Source organism: Puma concolor, chromosome B2, assembly GCF_028749965.1.
Source record: "Puma concolor isolate L17-30 chromosome B2, mPumCon1.1.hap2, whole genome shotgun sequence".
NCBI classification, from domain to species: Eukaryota; Metazoa; Chordata; class Mammalia; order Carnivora; family Felidae; genus Puma; species Puma concolor.
This window is the reverse complement of record NC_141671.1, coordinates 4,099,928-4,118,920: the sequence shown is the minus strand read 5'-3', so window position 1 is coordinate 4,118,920 and position 18,993 is coordinate 4,099,928. Positions and strand designations below refer to the sequence as shown.

Here is an 18,993-nt window from a genome sequence, read left to right as displayed (position 1 = left end):
GAAGAACAACAAAAAGAAATATGGGTAAACACAATTGTCTTGAATCTTCTAAAGTATGTTTAGAGGCTAAATTTCTAATATTATCTGATGTGGTTCTCAATATATAGAGAGGAAATATTTCAGATCATTATATTATAAACAAGAGAGGGTAAATTATTTAAAAGGAGAGAAGCTTGGTACAGTTGAACTGGTAACATGTAGATACCAGTGAACTGTGATGTTATGTGTATGTGATACCTAGAGCAACCACTAAAAAACTATCCAAAGACAATAAATGAATCAGAATCAAATTGTCTAAAGAAAATACTCAAGTAGCCCACAGGAAAGCCAGACCTAGAAAACAAAAAGTGGGTAACAGTGAGGGGGAAAACAAACAAACAAACAGACAGACAAAAAAACACCAGAAAACAAAAACTAAAATGGCAAACTTAAGGCCTAACATGTATGGGAGAAAAATTTTTCCTCAACCCTTTTAGGGCTCCTCCCTAGGTCTGATAACGAAAGTGCCAAAGATAAATTAGCAGGAGAAAAGCATACACATTTTATTAGAACTTTTACACGTACTTGGGAGCCTTCCTTAAAAAAAATGAAAACCTAAAGTGACCAGAGTAGGAAGCTTTTACAATGAAACATCTTTGTAAAGGACTGAAAAGACAAAGGGGTTTGGGCATTGGGTAGTAAATGGTGAAGAAGTAACAAGGTTTGTTCATACAGCTTTCTTGGCCCTAAATTCCCTGTTTCTGGTAATAAGCATGTTTCCCTAATCCTGTCTTTAGGGAAGAGGAGGTCAAAGTTTCGCTTTTGCTGTTTTCCCAAACTCCTTTGGCTTCAGATATTCAGTATGTCAAGGTGCCATCTTTTGGGGTAGTAGGTCCTGAGCCCCATCAATGTCAATAATAGCACTAAATATATATGATCTGAATGCATCCATTAAAAAACAGAGATTGGCTGAGTGGATAAAAATGTGCTGCAAATGTACGCCATTATAAGGGAGGAAAAATAATTTTCCCTCTACCCTTCTAGGTTGTTGGCTGAGACACCCCTTATTGTTGGAATAAAAGATTACCAGGAGAAAAACAAACTGAGGTTTAATAACATGTGTACCTCCTGTATACAGGGGAGAGATCCAGGAAGTATTGAGTAATGCCCCAGATGGCCCAAGCCACCGCCTTAAATACGATCTCCAGCTAAACACAAAAGATGTTGGGGGTGGGGGTGGGGGGGCCAGTTCTGGGAAGTTACCAGGCAAAGCACATTTAACCGGTATGGTTAAATCTTTGACCAGATTTAAATCTTTAGGCAGATTTAGATCTTTGCCTTGTCCAATGGGTCCCCCTAGTTTTAGTCATCCTTTTCCCAGTACAGAGAGGGAAACACTCTTACAAATGCAGATTTCCCTGGTAAATGTAAACTTCTCTCACAAATGACTAACTTCTGGGGTTTCAAATCTTTTTAAATGTCTGCTACTTAAAGAAATAAATAATCCACTCAAGGTAATCCTTACACCAAAGAGGTATATTTTAGGGTGGCAAATAATGTCCCCCTTCACTGTCTACAAGGAACTCACTTGAAATAGAACTACACACGCAGGTTGAAATTAAAGGGTAGGAGAAGCGAAACCGTACAAATATCAACGAAAGGAATCAGGATTGCCTCTCCTAATCAGGTAAGTAAACCAGAGCAAAGAAAGTTACCAGAGATAGAAAGGGACATTACAGACCGATAAAAGGGTCAAACTACTAAGAAAGCCATACAATTCTAAATGTATAAGCACCAAATAACAGCCTCGCAAAATACATGAGGCAAAAAAATGGGTGAGCCGAGTGGAATAACAGGCAAATCCACGGTTAGAGGTAAACAGGTCAACACCCCTATCAACAACTGATAGAGGGACCAGACAAAAAGTTAGCAAATACATAGACCCCAACAAGTGGCACGGCCACTCATTTTCATCTGTAAACCAGCAATGAAAATGCAGAGGTGGACAAACGTTCCCTTCTTCCTTTCTAGGCCCTTTGGCTGGTTTAATAATTATACTGACACCGGGCAGATTAACAGGAGAAAAACAAATGTAATTTCTTATGTATGAGAGCCCCGCAAAGACAGGAGACTCAAATGATGAGGGGGTGTGGGGCAAGCTGAGGGCAAAGTACAGGCTAACAGCACCCCTCTGCCCCCACACCCCCCACCCCAGGTGGGATATGTGTGATATTCCTCGGACACTCCTGGCCACCCAAGAACAGGGGAAAGAAAGAAAGCAGATGGTTGACTCGTGGAGATCACAGTCCTGCGGGACAGGAGTCTCCTTCAGTTTATGGAGAGCTTAGTAAACTACAAGAAAAAGGCAATCTTATCCACAGCCTAATTCCCAGAAACCTATAGACTCCACTTCTTGGAGCCCTAATATCACCCTCATCAAGATGGAAGGGGGTTTAAGTGCTTGCCATGGTGATGGGGGAAACTAAGGCAAATGAAAAATTAAATTTCCTTACTGTCTACACCCCATTGACAAGCCCATGAAACCGGCAGAGTGACCTCCCTCTGGGAGCTCAGCTGCCTCAATGATCACACTTTGCTGGGGGCAAAAGAGAGCCTTAGCTTAACATTACCCCGACCCCCCAAGATCCTGTAAGTCTCCTGAAACACATAAAAATTCCTTTGCAAACCTCCTTTATCTTTAACCCCCAAGTATATGTTGGCAATTATATTCTCAGCTTATGGGCCCTGATATACATCTGAAGGTCTCATGACTGAGGTTTCACTAAACGGTAATAAATGACATTTTTCTAACAACAGCTACTCCCTCAAGGTCCTAGAAAATTTGCTTCCAAAATTCCTTAGAGATACACTCTACCCCTAACCCCACCCCGCCCCAGCCTGAGGGTATATAATCAGTCACTCTTCACAGCCCCAGGGCAGCTCTTTCTGCCTACCCGTCCTGTCCCCCTGCTTTAATAAAATCACCTTTTTGCACCAAAGAGGTCTTCAAGAATTCTTGCTTGTCCGTTGGCTCCGAACCCCCCTTCCCCCTTCACTCCAAAACGTCCTCACAAAGGCCGTCAGGCAATTGAGGCTTGTAGGCCATCGTGAGCTAAGAAATGGGATAGGGGCCTGGGGCTTCAAAGGGGAGGGGGCAATTCACAGAAAGGTAAGCGTAGATGTTTGGTTAATCAGATGTTTGCTCTGCCTGACAGAAAAACCTTTCAGATTAAAAAAAAAAAACAGGTATGCCTGACAATAGCTCTCCTTCTGGTACTGTTAGAGTAGGCAGTTAGTTACATTGCAACAGGATGCCTGGAGGTCAGCAACGAGGAAGTCATGGCCAGCTATCTGGAAAGTGAGAGGCCCGTCACACCAGACAGGCCCAAAATGGCGGCGAACTGACAGAAAGCCCCTGAGCAAATTAGGAAAAAAAGGCCTGAAACCCCGCTTTTCATCCCTAGTGAACATCCTAGTTAACACCTAGGATAAAAGAAAGAAACCCGAACCCCAGGGAGGCAGCTGGCTGTCTCTCTGGAGCTTTCTCCTACTCCTATCTCAAGAGTGTACTTTTCACTTCCACAAACTCTCCCACTTGTGTCCCTCGTGTCGCCGCTGTGTTCTGTGTCTGTCTTTGGATTCTGTCTCCTGACAAGACCAATAACCTTTGGCGACTCCTTTGGGACCGGCTCAGTCGAGGCCTCAGGGCCCGAGTTTTCCCAGTTTACCCGGCAACAAGATCTCTATTAATTTAAAAGGATAACAGAAGGTATGCTCTCACTTGTATTACATTTATACACCTGTCCATATAGACTTGCACAAAGTAAAACTTCCGGAAGATTGAGGGCAAAAATGTCCCGGATAATGGAATTACAGTAGATTTTTATTTGTCTATTTGAAATTATTTTGAATGGTTGATGGGCAGACAGAGGGGGTTGGGAGACCTTTCATTTGGAGGGAGGCTGAGAATTTGGAAAAGAGAAGAAAGGTCCCCAAACAGATAACAGGGGGTCCAGAAAGTGTTTCTCCCCTACAAATTCAGCTCTTCCTGTCTCCAGGTCACCTTTGTTGGACCGGAAGGTACGAAGACTTTCCATGACTGAAAGGAGAATCAGGAAGGTAAGACAGGTTATTTTTTGCTCGTTTGCTTTGTTACTCAGAGACTGCCTCTCTGAAGAAAATGTGGGTGTTTTATTAAGCAAGGGGGTGTATAAACCCTTCTAGAATTTAACTTTGATGGCTTGACTCCTGGCCTTGCTGTGTCCAAAGTTGCTGCTTTATCAGATACAACTGGGGAGATTTTATAAAAAAAATCTTTCTGGTTTCTCCGCACTCCCACTATAGATCTGGGGTCCTACCACAGGGTCCGGGCATTGATTTTTTAAAAAATTCTCGTTCACTTGTTACAGATCAGCCAGGTATCCAGGAGAGATGGCAAAAAGGCCTAGGTCTGAGTCTAGGAGGCTTGGGGTTTAGTTTGAACTCCTCAATTAAGGGTAAAGTTTTAGGTAAAGCATCAAATATCAGGAAGGAAGGGAAGCAGGAGGGAGAGGAGAGAGAGAAGAAAGGGACCAAAGCAAGCAGTCAGGCAAAAGTTTTGAAGGACAAGATGGGGAGAAAATAATCTGTTTGATCATTTTGAAAAGGATAGGAAATAATATTACCATCCAGATCTCACCTCTCCCGGGGAAGAACATAAGTGTCAGTGATTCTTAAACTGTAGCCGGAGTTTGATAATTAGAAAAAGAAAAAAAAAAAAAAAAAAAAAAACCACAAAAGGAAAGAAAAAGGAAAGGAAAGGAAGAGAAAAGAGAAGAAAAGAGAAGAAACAGAAAGAAACGAAACAAAAAGAAGAGAAAAGAAAAAGGGCCTGGGAGGGGTGAGGGGAAATGTCTTTTTATAAGAATGAATTTTAAAGACAGGGGTCTCTTTCACAGCTATATGTTGCCTCTGCTGAGACAGTAAATACACAGCAGTCTACTGACGTGGTATCTGGGAAAAGAGAATTTAAATTTAACTTTTCATTTTAAAGGGGTCCTTAAAAAAAAAGAAATTAAAGAAATCCTACTTCAAATTTGACTTCTTCATCCAAAAGACACTGTTGTAGATCGCCCTTACGTAAAGTGTTCGTAAACCGATGAAAAATATTCTTTCCCTCCCCTTTTCACAGGCAGTCAACAGCTCAGTCCTACCCAATCTGACACCGCCCCCCTCGAACCGGGACCCAGACCTGCCCAAATATCTCCTCTTCCTCCACCAAGATCATTACTGGTTTTTGAGCATCATTTTTGGAGTCCCAGTTTTTTGAAAAAGGTTTACTAAGATCGATCCGCATACCAGCCTCTGCGGGGCCCTCCGGACCAGCCAACGAGGTGCCGCGAAGGGGAAGCGCGGGAAATTCAAACTCTTTGTCCTGCCTAGAGCCGCAGGGCCGTGCTTCCCGCCCTTCTGGTGGCACTCCAGAGAAACCAGTGACGCAGGAAATAGGAGCCCGGGTTTCCCACCTGCAAGAAAAACTGAAACGGCTTTAGATCAGCTGTTGCCATCGGTAAACAATTCTAATGCGAAACTAGAGTAATTTCATTTAATGTGTGCGCAGAGAGCTTGAGGTATACCCCGTAGATGCCCACGGGAACCACGGGCGGCTCTGCTGTTTATCTAATGCTTTAGGTCCTGGGGAGTTGAGGCTCCGGGAATACGTGCGCCTACCGGCTCTTTCTAGTACCTGGACCTCTCCTCCTCCCAATAGGGCAGCATGGAATAGTAATCCGCGGAGGGTCCCTATTTTGAAATGCTGTAGTCACTTCTTTACCTAGCAGGGAAACTCCCGTCTGCTTTAGAAACGTGCAGACACAGGGAAAGGAGTGAGCGCTTCCAAGTATTCCGAGTTTGGGGGAAGACGACACGTGGGCTGAAAAAAACCTTACAGGTGAAGTGGCGCTTTGCCGCACAGCCATTGCGCCACAGTAGTTTATTTCGCTGAGAGCCTAGTTAGTGACCATCCAAACGCATGCTTGGCTCTAAAAATGCCCCTACGGATCACCATTTCAGTGGATTCCTTAAGACTGTAGCCCAAGCTTGCAATTGCTCAGCCACGGAATGGCAGTTATAGCTCTCCTTTGAGAAAGTGGGTGGCTCTGAAAAGAGCCTTTGGGTTGGATTGTGCCTCCAAACACACTCACTTGGAGCTGGTGTACTTGGTGACGGCCTTGGTGCCCTCGGACACGGCGTGCTTGGCCAGCTCCCCGGGCAGCAGCAGGCGCACGGCCGTCTGGATCTCCCGGGACGTGATGGTCGAGCGCTTGTTGTAATGCGCCAGGCGCGACGCCTCGCCCGCGATGCGCTCGAAGATGTCGTTGACGAACGAGTTCATGATGCCCATGGCCTTGGACGAGATGCCGGTGTCGGGGTGCACCTGCTTCAGCACCTTGTACACGTAGATGGAATAGCTCTCCTTGCGGCTGCGCTTGCGTTTCTTGCCATCTTTCTTCTGCGCCTTAGTGATGGCTTTCTTGGAGCCCTTCTTCGGGGCAGGAGCAGATTTGGAGGGCTCAGGCATGGTTTTTTTCTAAGAGCTGTAGAAATGCTAATCGCACTCACCACAACAAAGGTTAGTGTTGTGAGGGGGTCCAGAGCCCATTCTTTTATAGTTCTTCAATGCAAATGAAGGTTCAAGAATTATCACTTCTGATTGGATAAAAGCAGAACACTTTCATCAAGGGGAGGGGTTTATGCAAATGAGGGATACACAGTTTCTCTTCCTATTGGATACACAGGCAAACATACTTTGACCAATGGGAAGGCGGATTGGCTCATCCCCGCTCTGCCTATAAAAGAACTTTTTTTTTTTTTTTTTTTTTTTTTTTTTTTTTTTAATTTCCCTGAGCTGCCAAGTTCTTCTCTTTGTATTTCGCGGAGCTTTAGCTGGTGAATTAGTCTCCCTTGATATGTCTGGACGCGGTAAACAGGGCGGCAAGGCTCGCGCCAAGGCCAAGACGCGCTCGTCGCGGGCCGGGCTGCAGTTCCCGGTGGGCCGCGTACACCGCCTGCTCCGCAAGGGCAACTACGCCGAGCGGGTCGGGGCCGGCGCGCCGGTGTACCTGGCGGCCGTGCTGGAGTACCTGACGGCCGAGATCCTGGAGCTGGCGGGCAACGCGGCCCGCGACAACAAGAAGACGCGCATCATCCCGCGCCACCTGCAGTTGGCCATCCGCAACGACGAGGAGCTCAACAAGCTGCTGGGCCGCGTGACCATCGCACAGGGCGGCGTCCTGCCCAACATCCAGGCCGTGCTGCTGCCCAAGAAGACCGAGAGCCACCACAAGGCTAAGAGCAAGTAAAGTCTAGCCCAGAACACCACGGATCTTCCGCTTTTCTACAGCTAATCAAAGGCTCTTTTCAGAGCCATCCATATTTTCACATGAAAGGCTAGTAACCAGCCTGTTACGTTGGTAGAATCAGTCCTGAGTCTGTAAAAGACAAGGTAACGTCAAAACCTTGTTCAAAAAACAACAAAAAAAAACCCCACTCAACTTTATATGCCAGATGGAACTGACCTACAAAAAGTAAAGGGGCTCAAATGTAAGCATAACAAGCAGAATGGAAATTTGCGTTTGGCCAATAAGAAAGCCGCGCGGGATTTTCAAATTTTCAAATTAAGGAAAACCCATCGTATCAAACTAAGTCCGAGATCATTTGTTGCTGTCCAGTGTAGTGTGAATCTAGCATTACCAGACCAAGTGCTTTACATGCTATCTTCCAGGTCCATTCAGGGACCCTGCCATGTAGTTTCACACAGGAAACTGTATTAAGGGAGGTATAATGACCAAAGACCTAGGAAGTGGCAGTCCAAGAGACCCGAGGTTTACTTAAAAATAACTAATCCAGCCGTCTAGGGGAGAAGGAGACAAGACAATCGCACTCAGAGAAGTGTGCAGCCCAGCAGGTTGGTGACATTCGAGCCTGTCAGGAATTGAGAATCTCAGGTCCCACTTAGGTTTACTGAACCAAAAGTTACGTTTCGCATGGTGAAATCCTCGCTTTTCACGCTGTACTCAGTGAAAGGATAAAACAGAACCTGGACGCTGAAAAGAGGGATGAGGTGGAGTGATTCATCCAATCAGGCTCTCCAGTAATTAATCTACCCTTCGACCAATGGTTTTATCGCGCGGTTCTTTTGAAAGATGACAAGACCAATCAGAATGCTTCTTACTGTATATAAGGGGAACTTCGCCCTTGCCCACCAGGTTCTGTGTGTTCTTAGTTGTCTCAGATGGCTCGCACAAAGCAGACGGCGCGCAAATCGACGGGCGGCAAGGCCCCGCGCAAGCAGCTGGCCACCAAGGCGGCCCGCAAGAGCGCGCCGGCCACCGGCGGCGTCAAGAAGCCGCACCGCTACCGGCCCGGCACGGTGGCCCTGCGCGAGATCCGCCGCTACCAGAAGTCCACCGAGCTGCTGATCCGCAAGCTGCCGTTCCAGCGGCTGGTGCGCGAGATCGCGCAGGACTTCAAGACCGACCTGCGCTTCCAGAGCTCGGCCGTGATGGCGCTGCAGGAGGCGTGCGAGGCCTACCTGGTGGGGCTCTTCGAGGACACCAACCTGTGCGCCATCCACGCCAAGCGCGTCACCATCATGCCCAAAGATATCCAGCTGGCGCGCCGCATCCGCGGGGAGCGGGCGTAATGCCGGCTTCAGGTTGAAAAAGGCTCTTTTCAGAGCCACCCACACTTTCTCTTAAAAGTACCTGTAACTTTTAATTGCTTGGCGTAATTGAGCCGGTATGGAAATAGTCCTTTACGGATGTCTTTCATGTTCGGTATCTGAGCGTTGCATATCCCTTTGTCCCAGTCCGTTCAATTAAGTGATTTGTCATTCGCGTGGCGGCTTGTTGAGTATAGATCTAGTTATTCACAACATAGATCAGTTTGACGTCCATACAAGAAATTGAGGAGAAAGTAAGCTTTTTAATTGGCTTTGAGTTCTCCAGGGAGTTGTTTAATGTTTATTTTTGAGACCGGGCGAGTGGTGGGGAGGCAGAGGGACACCCCAGAATGAAACCGGCTCCTCCTGGCTCCGAGCTGTCAGCACAGGGCCTGCCGGGGCCCGAACTAGAGAACCCGGAGATCCTGACCTGGGCGGAAGTCGGAGCTTAACCGACAACCACCCAGGCGCCCCCTCCAGGGCGCAATTCTCTGAAGAGCGCTTCCACGGATTCATTGTTACCTGGTTGGGCTTTAATAAAAGAGAACATTTAGTTATGTGAGTTTGTAGGAGCTCCTGACCATCTCCTGTAATTCCTGCCCTGGGCCACTTAGCATAATAGAAGCTTACCTAATAGCATGATCAGTATCCATCCACTTAAGTGTTAATTTCCTTGTTAATTTCCTAAGTTTAAAAGTATAATGAACTGATGCTAGTTAAGCTTTTTCTGAGGCCTAAAATTGACACAACTTGGCAACTCTTAACAATTCCAATTCAAAATTTCAAATACAAAACTAGCCAGTGAATATTAATTTATAATAGAAAGATGAGCCAAATTCCAATTTTGCAAAAACCATAGCCATCACAAAGTTCATTTTGTTAACATTATTATTAACTCTTGAATTAACTCTTGAAGACATTTTCTTAACTCTTGAATACAACCTTATCATGCTTATTTTCCTGTTTTTGACCGCATACTCCGACTTCATCTTCACTCGAAAGTTATTTTGTACTATTTTCTATATAGACAACAGGAAGAGAATTCAGTATTTCCTCCAGCACGATTGATCACAAACTGTTTCGTTCTCCTGATTGCTTAGTACTTTCAGCTTCAAAGCACGTTATTGGTAATGTCATGTGTAAGACTGTTTTCAAATTTAGAAAATCCTGTCAAGCTTCTTGCATACGTGAGTTGTAAAATTTAGAAGATTTCTTCATGGGCTAGCTTCCCGTTCTGTACATTTCAAATCTTGACTCGTTTGTACTATACGTTCGCTGCCAGCGCGGTTGCTACGAAAATGTAGATGTCATATAATGACAGGAGTCCGACATCTTCTTGTCTGTAATCCAGCTGAGTTTGTCCATGAACAGGAGAAAACTCCTTGACACCATTCTTACTTCAGATTGGCTAGAACTGAACTATATATGAGCACATCTGCAAATCGCACTTCTCATCTCATTAACCCCTCCCCAAATACATTCAACTCCATTTTCTCTTACCCAAATCCAGATATGTTCTTCAGTATCTCACCATAATCAGACAAAAGGTGAACTGTAATGAAAGGGAAGATTAACTTCCAATAGACAACAAGTCTAAGCGGCTGCGAAGAAAATATTTTAACATTGAAATTTTGCAAAAAAAATGAGACCCAGTGAACACAGTCCCAAGAGCCCCTCTCAGGCCTTTGCGCCTAATATTTGAGTTTCATTAGCTTCTGGGTAAGCCTGCTTCTGATCACTGGCTACGTTTTTCTAACTTATATACGGCTTTCCCATGCCCTCCTACCACTCTGTTCTAACATCTCAGCCTAGCACCCTAGGAGTTGAGAATCACTGGTTTGGGATGACTCTAGGTCTCTGGGAAAGAGCTTTGCTTTGCATGATGCTTTGAACTGTGGTACCATTCTCAGAGTTACCAGAAGAACAAAAGTTGTGGGGAGGAGATAAAGTCAATTCTGAGCAGTTTGAACATTTTCAGTATCGCGGTGAGTTCCCTGGGACAATATTGCAGGATGGTATTGATCTAGCCTGGGCTGAATATCATCTTCCTTTAGAGAAGGTTCCATGGAAGAGGTCCCCACATTTTCGTTGGAGTCTGTCTCCTAGTTCTCCATGGGTCAAGTAGCACATGAACCGATTGGCCTGCATTATTATAGAACATTCTTAATACAACCCTGAAAATCAGGTTCTCTCACTGTCTCCATTTTATAGAGGAAGAACGTTAGCCCAAGAGAGTTTACTTTAATTGGCCAGATTCATAATAGATATCATTGACAAGCAACCTGACACCAAACCCACACACTAAATATCTTCGGACCAATAAGACTTCCTGGAAATGGATTGTTAGACCCAGTTCCTCCTCAAGGCTCACTCGGACTCACAGATTAGTGGATGCGTGGGAAATGCAGTGGCCTGGCCTGGGCTATGTTCTGTTATGAGAGTCCTCTGGTCAGTGGCCTAGAACGAGGGGAAATGCATACGATGCATAGAAGAAACATCACCTTTCAGGGATGCTCTCTGGGCTTCAAGACCAGCTCAGAATAATCATTTCCTTGGAAAACATCTGGATTCTACTACAGAGCAGGTATTTGCTTGTGTTTTCATCACAGTATTTAGTTACTGTGGAACTATATCATCCAAGATAGTAGGCCACTAGCCATATATGGCTATGAAGCACTTGAAATGTGGCTGGTCCAAACCGAGATGAGCTTTACGTGTAAAATACGTACCAGGTTTCAAAGAGTTGTCTGAAAAATAGAATTAAAAAAAAAAATCTCAGTATTTTTTATATTAGATGACTTGTTGAAATAATATTTCTATAATAGTGAGTTAAAGTACTATCAAAATAGATTTTTCTTGTTCCTTTTCGCTTTTTCAAATGTGGCTACTAGAAAATTTCAAATAACCTATGTGACTCCTATTGTATTTCTGAGGAAAAGCACTACTCTGCAGAGGGTGATGACACCGGCTCACTGAGCAGAAACTAACTAGCTATGTTCTTAATATCACCAGTCCTCAGTAATCATGACACCTCCCTCAGAGTGCTGTGATAAGAAGGTGTTTGAAAAGAAATGGAGGGGCGCCTGGGTGGCTCAGTCGGTTAAACGTCTGACTTCGGCTCAGGTCACGGTCTCAAGGTTGGTGGGTTTGAGCCCCGCATCGGGCTCTTGTGCTGACAGCTCGGAGTCTGGAGCCTGCTTCGGATTCTGTGTCTCCCTCTCTCTCTGCCCCTCCCCCGCTTGCACTCTGTTTCTCTCTGTCTCAAAAATACTAAGTAAACATTAAAAAAAGAAAAGCAATGGAGACTTCTCCCCGACAATGCTTGGCACGTTGTAAATTAGAACTCAGGAAATGCTAGCTCTCGACAGCAGTGTTGTTGTTCCCACTGTACCCTAAATCCCAGCTCTACTCTGAAACCCTCTAATGATGTCACCTTGCCTTTTACTGGACCAACTGTTCATCTCTGGCCTGGATTTCAACCCAAAGTTACTCTCTACATTTCCCTTAGGCGTAGAATCACCTAGAAATTTGCCTACGAGAAGTAATAGGATATTTAATTTTTCAGCCACGAGACCACTTGTGTATGCGCAGAAAAATTTTAAAAGGTGGGTATAATGCATTAAAATAACCTGTAATTTCTTTTTTTTCTTTTCTTCTTTTTTTTTTAATTTTTTTTAACGTTTATTTATTTTTGAGACAGAGAGAGACAGAGCATGAACAGGGGAGGGGCAGAGAGAGAGGGAGACACAGAATCTGAAACAGGCTTCAGGCTCTGAGCTGTCAGCACAGAGCCAGACGCGGGGCTCGAACTCACGGACCGTGAGATCATGCCCTGAGCGGAAGTCGGACGCTTAACTGACCAAGCCACCCAGGCGCCCCTAACCTGTAATTTCTGAGTTACACTTTTATCGTACGTGGACATGAGATCATGAATTTTCATGTTGAATTATCAATCAGCAATTTAGTTGATGCGGTAATCATTGCCAAGTTTAGGTAGTCAGCCATGTTTGGGCAATTATTTGAATATATTATTGCCGTTGTCAATATTATTTTATAATAATAAGTAGATTATTGAAAATGATAACATTAATAATGTCAAAATAAAATATAGACTTCACAAACTAAAAATCAAGACAAGGGCCTTTTTCTTTTTTTTTTTTTTTTTAATTTTTTTTTTTAACGTTTATTTTTGAGACAGAGAGAGACAGAGCATGAACAGGGGAGGGGCAGAGAGAGAGGGAGACACAGAATCTGAAGCAGGCTCCAGGCTCTGAGCTGTCAGCACGGAGCCCGACGTGGGGCTTGAACTCACGGACGGTGGGATCATGACCTGAGCCGAAGTCGGACGAAGTCGGACACCTAACCGACCAAGCCACCCAGGCGCCCCACAAGGACCTTTTTCTTAAAGCAGCCAACGTAGAGTCTAATGAATGGCTTACGGTATTAGACCTAAGCCAGTCAACTTTGTGGACACCCGTGAGGGAATGGGTCAAAATCAAGGAAACATATTGTTGAAGGTCTTATCGAAAGTCTAGGCAAAATTAGAGGTTTTTATGATAACTTTTAGCTCTCTGTGAGTGAACTCTCCCCTCACCCTTACTAGAGAAGGGCAAACATTTGTTTTTGAGGAATACATTTCATTTGAATAGTAAAAGGGTGCCCTTTACCTATGCAAATATGTTTGCAGGAGACATTCAATGTTAGGATCCATTGTAAGTATATGAACCTAAAAAGTGTGTGGACTTGAAAGCATGAGTACTTAGCACAAGTACTTATGGTACTTAGCACAAGTACTGTGATTAAATTTAAGTGTCTTAATTGGGTCTCCTGGTTGCTGCAACTTGACCCAACCTGAGCCAAGGGAGGCTCCTGCCCCAGTGACAGGAGTACAGATGGCTCAGAGGACCCAGAATCCCCACGTTAGGAACCCAGAGAACGAAGCTCTATGCATCTCTCCTCTGTGCTCTGCCCTTGGCTCCATTCGGCATTTTTCATTCATCAGACCTTCTGGTGTCTCCTACAGACGACACCTCCCAGCCCCTGACATCAGGTCACCTCAATTTCTGCAACTCAGTTCCAGTTTTTGAACAGAGAATTTTTGATTGGTTCATATTGGCCCAATGAGTTTTGGACCTGTCAACCCCCTTTAGGGTCAAAAGTTTAGGTCCACGGAGGACAGCGTATATGAAGACCCACTGATGTGAAAGCTTTAAACCAAGGATGAGGCTAGAGAAGAGAAGGATATTTGGGACCAGAGGGCATTCTAGAGTTTATTGTCCGTAAGGCTGCCATGAGCCACATACAGTTGAGTGAGTTCTTGAAATAGACACGTAGGAACTGAGATGTGCTGTTTGTGTAAAACACATGGAGATTCCAAAGACACAATGCGAGGAACAAAAAAGAATGTAAAATCTCTCATAAATATTTTTACATTGATTTTGTGCTGAGCAAGAATATTTTGGACATGTTAGGTTAAATAAATTATGTGGTTTTTTTTAATATTTCTTTTTGAGTGTGTGTGTGTGTGAGAGAGAGAGAGCAGCAGAGAGGGAGACAGAGGATCTGAAGAGCCTGATGTTGGGGCTCAAACTCACAGACCATGAGATGATGACCCCAGCGGAAGTCAGATGGTTAACGGACTGAGCCATTCAGGTGCCCCTAAATTATGTAATTAAAACTGATTCACCTGTTTCTTTCTTCCTTGCTTAATTTGGCTACAGACAGGACTGTTCTAGAGGTTGTTCATTCACTAGGCATAGATCCCTTCCATTACTGGATATCTTCAGTGTGCCAGGCCCCAAAGGAATCAAAAATCTCATAGGTTGTCATTTTCAACAGCAACAAAGGTGACAAGATATCTGGGAATAAAGGGTAATATATAATATGAAGATCTGTCTGCAGAAAATTTGAAACATTCTCCACAGGTACAAAATTATTGGGGGGTGGGGGGAGGGAATGTGAAAACATAAAATGTTCTTGAACAGGAAAACTCATCCTCTCCCCAAATTAATTTGTAAATTTAACACCATCCCAATAAAACTACAAGGATATTGAGGTTGTGTGTGTGTGTGTGTGTGTGTGTGTGTGTGTGTGTGTGTGTGTTTATGTGTAATGGAGGGGTGAAGAGGTGAGGTGGGAGGGAGGAAGCATCTTAAAGTGCATTTCGAAAAACAAAATAAATAAACAAAAACTAGAATAACCAGGAAATTCTGGAAAAAAAAAAAAAAAGCAACGAGAGGGAATGAGCTCTATCTTCCCTCGGTCATGTTATAACATCTCAGTTTCTCGAACATTCATGTTATAACATCTCAGTTTCTCAAACATTCCATTTTTATTTCAGTACCTACCATGGGTTATGTATTCTCAGCATTGAAGACAGTGCTGTGAACAATACTTAACAGTATGATCTCACTGGAGAAATGGCCAGAAAGATCAAAGGGACAAAGTAGAAAACCTAGGATTACTCCACGTATCCATGGAATTTAGCCTATGATAACGGTTGGCATCTCCAACGGGAGTGAGGTGGGGAGGGGAAAGGAGGCAGAAATGGAAGAGTCGTACGTATTTATTAAACCTTGTAACAAAATACAGGGGTTTCAATTACTTCTAAAGTGAAATTGACAACACAAAAATTATTGAAACAAACCTTGGGAAAACTTTCTTGGCGTGAATGCGCGCGCGCGGGTGCGCTGTGCTCTCAAAGAAGGGAGGTCTTTCTACACATGAAAACGAACATTATAGTATCCCATTCCGTTGGGAGGGACGGTGCGGGCAGGAATGAACTCCGTGGTCACTACCGGTAATGGGGGTAGTGATTAATTAATTAATTAGATTAATTAATCTAAGTTACTTAACGACTACATCAGTCGCTGTGGCAATGGGCGAAGAACTGAGCTTCGGGTCTCCAGAAGCCCCGGTTCCTGGAACCAACGGTGTTGACCAGAATATAAAACACGACGCTGGACTTTCCTCTGCCCAGAAGAAACGCCATCAGTATGAAAGAAGCCGCAGATACCGCCGTGAAGATAAACTAAAGGCCTTCGTTAGAGACATCACTTCACCCCCACACATGCATATACGTTCCCAGGTTTACCCGTACGTTACTCGCGTAGAAACCGTTGGGACTTCGGCCGCGCAAAAATGCGTTGAAAGCATCTCCGGCGTTTAGATGTTGACGTCTACCTAAAACGACGCTCGGTGACCCGCTGCCGGGACAAGATGGCCGACGAAGGGTTGTTGTGATGCACTCCAATCCCATCACACTTTTGCGCAAAGTTACATGACGCGAGGGACAGAAGGGCGCCGGTCCAGCGGCGCCCGGTGGCGGGGTGGCCGCCGCCGCCGCCGCGCGGTGGTCCAGACGCGGTCCTCAGCGGCCGCAGCGCGCGGGCTGGCCCACGGGAGCGCGCGGCACGGACGCCCGCACCGTCTCCTCCCCGGCGGGGTGCTGCGGCCGTCCCCGGACACGAGCTGGACTTTCCAAACCATGGGAAGTGTCCGAGGTATCAGGGACACACTTACCGGGCGAAAAAGGCACAATCAACCCACTGGAAACGAAACGTACACAGAATACACAAGAGGCCGGCCTCCGCCCAATAAAACACGCGATGAAAAGCGTGGGCCGGAGGAGTGGGCCAACCCGCGAGCAGGGCGGGACTTTTGAACGGCTTTCCAACCCAATCGGGGGATTCCTGGAGACCGAGGAACTGGCTGACTTGATTTGTGGTTGTTTTCGATGGCCTGGCGCGGGGCGGGGCTGGCGCGCGAGTGCGCGCCTCCGGGACAGCGCTTCCGCAAGGTAGCGGGGGAGGCCACCCGGGATACCGCTGGGCAGGGGACGAGCCCTAGGGCCGCGCAGAGACCCCCGCCGCCCCTTTTCGGCTGGCGTCAACTGTAGCTGCCAACCACACCTAGAACCAAAGGGTAAAGGGGGAAAGGGACAGGGTTAGAAGGTTCAGCTCTTTCTTTGAGATCAGTGGTGGCTCTGAAAAGAGCCTTTTTGGGTTTCAGAAGCAGACGTTCTTCAACAGCCTACTTCTTTTTGGGTGCAGCCTTCTTGGGCTTGGCAACCTTGGGTTTGGCGGTCTTGGGCTTCACGGCCTTAGCTGCGCTCTTGGCGGCCTTCTTCGGCTTGGCAGCCTTCGCTTTCTTCGGACTCTTGGCCACTTTCTTGGCGACAGCAGCCCCCGCCGGCTTCTTCACCTTCTTCGGGGTCTTCTTGGCGCTCTTCTTGGGAGTGCCAGCCCCGGTGGCCTTCTTGGCTTTCTTGGCCGCCCCGGCAGCCTTCTTGGGCTTGGCCGCGCCCGCCTTCTTGGCTTTGGGCTTGGCCTCCCCGGACGCCGCCTTCTTGTTGAGCTTGAACGAGCCCGAGGCGCCGGTGCCCTTGGTCTGCACCAGGGTGCCCTTGCTCACCAGGCTCTTGAGGCCCAGCTTGATGCGGCTGTTGTTCTTCTCCACGTCGTAGCCGGCGGCCGCCAGCGCCTTCTTGAGCGCGGCCAGGGACACGCCGCTGCGCTCCTTGGAGGCGGCCACGGCCTTGGTGATGAGCTCGGACACCGGCGGCCCAGAAGCTTTGCGGCGCACCCCTGCGGGTTTCTTGGCCGCCTTCTTCTTCACGGGGGCCTTCTCCGCGGGGGGCGCGGCGGCAGGAGCGGCGGGAGCGGTCTCCGACATGCTGAGGCTGTAGGACCGGGGACAAGTGGCAGAGCGCCGTGGGTGCGCCGGGGCCGGGCCGCCGTATATATAGAGCGCAGGCGCGCGCTGATTGGTGCTCCGCTCGCCCGCCTGGCTGGCAGGCTCCGAGCCGCCGCCGTGCGCCCAAGTTGTGTTTGTTCCACTTCACAAAAGGGGGAAAATGTTAAAATACCCCGCACCAAATCTCCCGGCTTTGGTCGGAAAAGGATCCGAGAAGCCTCAGGCTCCGGGCTCTCCATTTATTTTTTCCGCAACCCCAAAGGCGACGCGTCCAGGAGCCCCCAACTCCCCCAACTCCGAGGGAAGTCCAGGGCGGTGGGAGACCACTTTCTGTTTTTCTCTTAAATTACCTGTTCGCTCCGTTGCCCCTGAAAGTTCTTTTTCTCAGGGGTGGTTGGGCACATGGTTGCCTTCTTTGGGAGACAAAAACGAAATGGTTTCCACCTAAATTTTCACGATAATTCTCTTTCTTCGCGAGGGAAGTAACACAGGTCCTCTGTGAATTCTGCGCACAGACCCACAGGAACCGTGGACTGGGACAAGGATTCCCGGGCCAGTCCAAAGCAGTTAGGGTTGGATGAAAGGGGGTCCAAAGGCCTTGGGGGGTGTCCTGGACCGTGGGGGGTTAGAGACTTAAATCTTAGATTTGAAGACACTGAAATTCTTTATCAACTCCGTCTTTTCGTAGATGGGGGCGGGGCACTCTTCACTTCTCCAAAGGCGAGAAATTGGGCAGTTTTTAAAAAAGATCTCAGGTTCCCCTCTGGGTTGTGCAAGGCAGGGGGTCTGACCCTCAAGAATAGAGATAATAAGGGAAGAAAGGAGACCCCCTAAGCCTGCAAAGAATCCTCAATAGACTTGGTAGCTATAGACATTGAGATGATCTCTCTCCAAAGAAAACAAGCATTTATTTATTTATTTTTATATGTTCCAATAAAGACATGAACTTCAGCACGTGAAAATTCTAGATTACTTCCAGTAACAACATCTAACTCATGTTATGGTATAGAAGGAAACTCTCTACCTGGGAATTCGACAGTCTCGATGGAAGGAAAGCAGCTAACATTAATGTGATACACTTTTATAAGATGAACTGGAGATTCGAAGTAGAACAAAATGGATGGCAAATTTTTAAATAGAAATAGAGGGAAATTCCTAGAACATGTAAGTTTTTATACCATTTTTCTGTTGTTGGTAAGATTACCCCTTCTCACGCCCTTTGGTGCTGGTCATTCGGATTCTATTCTAAAGTTTGCTTTGTCTTTTAGGGACCAAGGAAGTATTACAACTTACCCGAAATTCCCATTCAAATATACAGCCACATGAAAATATGTGTTGAAGATGCCAGCCTTGGACCAGGGTCAAAAAAGGTTATACAACTTAACTTCAGTGATGAAAAAAAAATGAGGCATTTTTAGACTAAGAATAACTCCATTGTAAGTTTCACTGAATAACATTTGTTCAACATTCGGAAATTGTGTCTACTACTGATCATGTCCTCTGAGAATTAACAGCCTAATGAGATTAGTGATGGATGAATTAGCAGCCATAGAAAACCACTCTAGACCTTCCATCCCTCGCCGTGATTTTGGATATAGGAATCGTAAGAAATTATCGAA

General features: G+C 46.2%; 3 protein-coding genes across 3 annotated transcripts; 1 reads left to right on the top strand and 2 right to left on the bottom strand.

Annotated features, from left to right (window-relative positions):
- Window positions 1–5,932: 5,932 nt before the first annotated feature.
- H2BC3 (H2B clustered histone 3) lies at window positions 5,933–6,601 on the bottom strand. Its single transcript, XM_025917030.2, has one exon. It carries the CDS (start codon window positions 6,536–6,538, stop codon window positions 6,158–6,160), a length of 381 nt encoding a protein of 126 aa, XP_025772815.1. The 5' UTR covers window positions 6,539–6,601; the 3' UTR covers window positions 5,933–6,157.
- Window positions 6,602–7,027: 426 nt separating this feature from the next.
- On the bottom strand, window positions 7,028–17,407 carry LOC112853459 (histone H1.4). Its single transcript, XM_086706068.1, has 2 exons — window positions 16,716–17,407; window positions 7,028–7,271 (listed from the first exon to the last, which is right to left on the bottom strand). Exons 1-2 carry the CDS (start codon window positions 17,351–17,353, stop codon window positions 7,043–7,045), a joined length of 867 nt encoding a protein of 288 aa, XP_086562194.1. The 5' UTR covers window positions 17,354–17,407; the 3' UTR covers window positions 7,028–7,042.
- On the top strand, window positions 8,219–8,706 carry LOC112853493 (histone H3.1). The gene has a single exon (XM_025917038.2). It carries the CDS (start codon window positions 8,252–8,254, stop codon window positions 8,660–8,662), a length of 411 nt encoding a protein of 136 aa, XP_025772823.2. The 5' UTR covers window positions 8,219–8,251; the 3' UTR covers window positions 8,663–8,706.
- Window positions 17,408–18,993: the final 1,586 nt, after the last annotated feature.